The sequence below is a fragment of the Dendropsophus ebraccatus genome, chromosome 11 (genome assembly GCF_027789765.1).
Source record: "Dendropsophus ebraccatus isolate aDenEbr1 chromosome 11, aDenEbr1.pat, whole genome shotgun sequence".
NCBI classification, from domain to species: Eukaryota; Metazoa; Chordata; class Amphibia; order Anura; family Hylidae; genus Dendropsophus; species Dendropsophus ebraccatus.
The window spans coordinates 78234581-78240380 of record NC_091464.1 but is presented as its reverse complement, the minus strand read 5'-3'; the positions used below and the strand labels follow the sequence as shown (position 1 = coordinate 78240380).

General features: G+C 42.0%; 1 protein-coding gene across 1 annotated transcript; it reads left to right on the top strand.

The window, feature by feature from the left end:
- Positions 1-4856: 4856 nt before the first annotated feature.
- Positions 4857-5567, top strand: LOC138767423 (claudin-8-like). Its single transcript, XM_069944925.1, has one exon. The coding sequence runs from the start codon at positions 4857-4859 to the stop codon at positions 5565-5567; it is 711 nt and encodes a 236-aa protein (XP_069801026.1).
- Positions 5568-5800: the final 233 nt, after the last annotated feature.

The window sequence follows — 5800 nt, the reverse complement described above, 5'->3', positions numbered from 1 at the left end:
GCTGATCACACTGAAGCAGCAGTAAAAATGATTTGAAGGGATATTCGGGAGATTCCCAAAATATTTGCTAATGTATTGCTTTAATAAATTTATATTTCTTTGCAATATAATGTCATTAATATAAATCTATAGTTCTTTATATACATATATACTTTTGCTTGCAACAGCAGCAGCAGTTTACTGAGCTTATTACATGGCTCAATTATATTGTTAGAGATGTCCATGCAGCCTTTGTTGTATATGTTCAGATATTAGGAAGAGCCCGGCACTCACCAAGTAGATTATGCTTCTTTATTGTAGTGTAGCAAACATATGGTACAAGGACGCGTTTCGGCCAAGCATGGCCTTCATCAGCTTAGGGAAGTGCCGTCTTCTACATATTTCTTTTGTTGTATATGTGGCATGAAGCCCCCGGTAGATGTTGTGGCGGAGGATTGGCCGTCAACTTGCTAGGTGGTGAAGTGTGACTCTGCTCTGGTGGTGTTTGGCCGAGATACAGCCGGACCTTGGGGCGTTACTTTGTGACGCCAGTGTCGGTTGGGCACACAGATGTGATGGCACGCCTGCTTTTATTTTACAAGGCCGGTTGTACATTTTCCCCTGTGATCAGTGTTCTGCCGGGTTGCTAGGGGGTTCCTTGGCATAGTGTAATCACGGATGGCCAGAGTGGTGTAGTGACCCCCCAGACTATGGGAATCGCCACCCAAAGAAAGGGGAAGTGTCCTAAGGTTGTGGTGTATACTGTTTCGGTGTAAGGCAAAGGATCACAAAATGTCGTTATCATAAATAAGGCTGTTTTTACTGAAGTGTACGTGCTTGCAGCAGGTTACAAGATTATGACTTTTCTCTTGATGAAACGCTTGATAGTACACTAAATCACACTTGTAGACAAATACTTGAGAATACAGAAACCGATTCTGTGACAGGAATGTTGTGTTGATACTAAGAAACAGAGAAGCAGAGAGGAGAATGTTGTGAGGTCCCAGCCCAGGTAGTACTGTGCTCTGCCAGGATGTTGGAGGATGAGGTAGAAGAATACTTAGAAGAAGAAGAGAACACCTGTGCCCGTGTATTGGCCTTTTGTTAGTCTTCGCACCACCTTATGCCCACTAGATTTGGCTGAACCGTTCCAGGGGGTGACACAGGCCCCAGACCTTGTTACCTGTGATGAACGGAATGCTGAGGATTTCCTGCTGACACCCGCGCTGCAAGATAGAGTTCCTAGGCTTACTGCAACTTTGCTCTATTTAGATCATTTCCTAGCTTCTTTGGCTTTTGTGGAAACTGTCCTGCACTGTGACTCTCCTTGTCCACAGCATGAGTTGAGGTTGTCTCTGACTGGTGCTCTTTTAGAAGGGGTTTAACACTGCATAGTGTTGTGTAGCGTTACTGAGAAAAAGAACTGTGTGCTGTCTTGCGTTCTACCCATACAAGGCTCTATCTAAGACGGACCTACCCTTCCTTTCTCCCACGTGACCTCCTTCCTTAGCGCAACTAACGTGCGCTGTAGGTGGGTGAAGAGTGCAAACAGAAGAAGCAAAGAGAAAGCTGATAGGAGAGAAGAAGAACAGATTCCTGTAGGGCCGCAGAAACAGCTAGAGGCGAAACTTTACTACTACTTTCATCACCACACAAGTACAATAAGTACAGACTTTTACGAAGGGTTTATAACAGTAACATCTGTGGTAGGACACCACATATATAGTAATTAATAAACTCTGAACGTTACCTCTCCACACTCCCCGGTGTCTTCCTGGATTTTCTGCACTCCCCGCAGCCACCAGTACAACTTCAGTACCATTTCCTAAAGCAACATGCTGCTCAGCCAATCAGAGGCCAGAGTACACAGTCTATTATTTTATTAACAGACTCAGCCTTCTGACGCACATAGTCAACGATTATTTTAGGTCCGGATAAAGAGATGTGATCAGCTGATGCTCATTGCCATTGGGTGATCGTTGTTTTGATTACAATGAGCGGTGATCTGCTGAATGGGCCTGATTCATCAGATTAGTTCTCTGCGTACTAGGGCTCTAGGTTCTGCTGTTCCTGACACCCTGCTCTTATCTAGCATAGCTCTACAGCGCTATACAGAGCAGAGTCCCATTCCCCCATATACTGTAAATTACTATATACAATACCCAAGTAAAGGGGGGGTTTCTGGTATGATCACGGTGCCCGTCAGTCTCTGCACAGTAATCAGGGATTAGTATCACCATTTGTTCTGTTAGTGATTATAGCACAGTGAGCTGTGATAGCCACATCGCACTTTACTGCGCCCAGTATAAACTATCCAATCATTTTAATTATGTTATTAAATTAAAGCAATGTATTAGCTGAAAAAAAATGGAGTCTCCTCCTTATTAATGGCTGTGTGTCTACACAATATATATGTTGTTGATTCTACAATTTTGTGTCTACATGGTGCACTGTATAAATGTGTGCAGAGTGAACCTGTAGAGTATGTATGTATATAGAGGTTTTTTGTGTGTGTGTGTGTGTGTATATATATATATATATGTGGTAGCAATGTATGTATAAATAATGTATGTATAGTGTATGTATATATGCATGCACTGTTTGTTTTACAGTTTGTATCTACACACATTATGTTTGTATTGAAGCATTGTATGAATATATACAGTATGTCTCTATATATGTACCACATGCAATTATGGTAATGTATGTATGTATGTATGTATGTATGTATGTATGTGAATTCACATATTTATATATGTTATTTATGCCCACAGTATATATGTATTTATGCATGGACTTATTCCAGGACGTAGCAGGCAATGAGGCAGTGGGTATTGCAGCAGTGGTGTCACCACTTTATACAAGTGATTTACTGTAGTCAGTCTGGATGCATTATTATCATAGTAACTCAATGTTAAATGTGTTTCTATATTTACTCGGTTATTCATTTGCCGTCAGAGTGTTCTGCCATCTTGTTGTGCCATGACCTCCCATTTTAAAGTGTCAATGTCGTTATAACTTTCAAAATCTAAATCAACAGTAGATGTGATATAAAGCAAGTTTGCCATATACATTCAATATTATTTTTGTTGGTATCATGCTGTAACACAAAGCTGTACTTACCAGAAATCCAGGTCCAGTCTCCTGAAGGCAGATTTTCTGACTTGTGCTGGTTGAAAAAAAGTAAACACAGGAATTCCGGCCAGTACAGAGAGTCACGGCTCAATGTGTCCATCAGTCACATGACTGCCTTCTCTCTGTGAGCGCTCAGATGGCCTGGCATACAAAGGACTTCCTGTTTTCTGACTCTTTCCTGTTTTTTGAGATAAAGTAAGAAAACAGGAAGTGCCGTGTTTTCCATGATAACTAAAAGTAAAAAAATGAATGTAAATTGCAAACTTGCTTTATATCACATCTACTGTTGATTTAGATTTTGAAAGTGACACTTTAAGTCAAGCATAGGGTACTCCCAAGCAAGGTGCCCATGTTGCAACATCATAGTTCCAATTGTTCTATTGGTAGCAGTGCCCCTAGCTTTCAGCATTTCCCTTCAGGGGGCGCAAACCCAGTTCTGTTTGATGCTCTGCAGATGCACCATCTCCTTCTAGTCCACCTGTAGGACATCCTACACACCTGTAGCATTGTATTCTGGGGTGTCACCCAATGGTGAATGGGTCTTCCATCTTAGTTTGGTAATATACTATACACTATATGACTATACACTATATGACCTTCCTGTTCAATGTCTCCCATGCCCAGGCCACCATCATTTTAACAACCTGCAACCCACTGCCTTTGCCTTTTTTTGGGAAATAGGAAGCCATTTTAAATGACATGATTTACAAGTATATAAGAATCACCTAGACATAACATGGAGGGAAGTTTTTTAACATGGTTGTAACCATTAAAAGGGTACTCCAGAGAATGCAAAAATGCTTTCAAATCAACCTGTGGCAGAAGGCTATACAGATTTGTAAATTGCTTCTATTAAAAAAACAAACTCAAACCTTCCAATACTTATCAGACGCTGTATGTCCTGCAGGAAGTGGTGCATCTTTCCAGTCTGACACAATGCTCTCTGCTGCCACCTCTGTCTGTGTTAGAGAATGTCCAGAGCAGGAAAGGTTTTCTATGTGGATCTGATTCTGCTCTAGACAGTTCCTGACATGGACAGCGGTGGCAGCAGAGAGCACTGTGTCAGTCTGGAATGAATAAACCACTTCCTGCAGAACATACAGTACCTGATAAGTACAAGAAGACTGGTGTTTTTGTTTTTTTAATAAAACTAATTTACAAATCTGTATACCTTTCGGACATGGGTTGATTTGAAATTTGTTTTCCTCCAGAGTACCTCTTTAAAAAAAAGTTGCTGCTTTCTTCCACCCTTCTCCAGTTTCAAGCTATTCCCTAGTAGACTGACAGGTCAGACACATCCTATGGGCAGGGGTGGCACCCTTTCTTTCTCTAATCTCACAAAATCCCTTTAATTCATCAGTTCCGTGTGAAAGCACATTGTCATATCACAATCAGTTGTTACATGTATGTATTGGTGTTCATTGAAAATGGAACCTTCTTTACATTATATGCAAGGTATGTAGCATGCACAAAACCAACCCGTATCAATAACCGGCTAAACATTCACAACCCTTTAGTTTTTTTCTTTCCACCTATTGCACAGCACATAAATGTCTCCCGTACGTAATAATTATCAGCGATTATGTCACACTTCAGTCATTTCTTCTATTGTTTCCTGCACGTGACTGGTTTTATAAATTTGTCGGCTCCAGGCAGGTATTCTAACAGTGAGACACAGCAGGGTGTCATATCCTCAGCTCCACGTCTACCCGGGAGAAAAGTCTTTGGGTCCTTCAGAAGACATGGCTTGGTTCTTGGTTCAGATCATTGGGATCTTATTCGGAGGTCTTGGCATGGTGCTAACCTTTGTCATTACAATCATGCCTCAGTGGAGGGTGTCCATCTTGGCTGAAAACAATGGAATAAATGGACGTATCGATGGCTACTGGATCAGCCGGTGGGATGGCTTGTGGACAACCTGCGTAAACCAAGCTAGACTGGCCATGCAATGCAACAGCTATGAGTCCCAGGTGTCTCTGACCATGGACCTAAAATCTGGAAGGATCTTGTTGAGCTTTGCTATTTTGATGACACTTTTTGCCTTCGCCTTCTCAGTTGTTGGTTTTCTGTTCCACAAGTGTCATGAAGAAGGTCGGGTGACAAGGCAATGTTTGAGAATGACGGCCGGGATCATCTATATTTTGAGCACCATCCTCATCGCCATTCCCGTGATCTGGACAACCAGCAACATCCTCACAAGGGCTTACGATGCTGCCGTATGTCGCGGGGCCGTGAGGATAGAGATGGGAGAAGCTCTCTTTTTGGCATGGCCGACCATGGCCTTCATCCTCATTGCAGGAATTATATTATGCTGTCAGTGCCCAGGCAGCCAATCCTGTGTGCCCAAAGAAGACAAATGTGACTATAGACCACCTCGGGATCAGGAGCTGGTCATCATGAGAAGTGTACCAGACGACCGACCAAACTGCACTTCCAGGGCCCAATACATATAGACAATAATGGAACTTTGCTATTAAATTGCACTTTATGAGAACTTTATCAGAGTCCTGTATGTAGCTCCGGTCCCCAGGACTGGATTTTAAAGGTTGAACGTTAACATAGTAGTCACTATGTGTGTTCTGTGCACTGAATGTTCTCTAGAGGACCTGAGATACTTTATTTATTATGCAGTATTGATCAGTGATGCTGGTAATATTATGTATATATTATGTATACAGATCTGCTT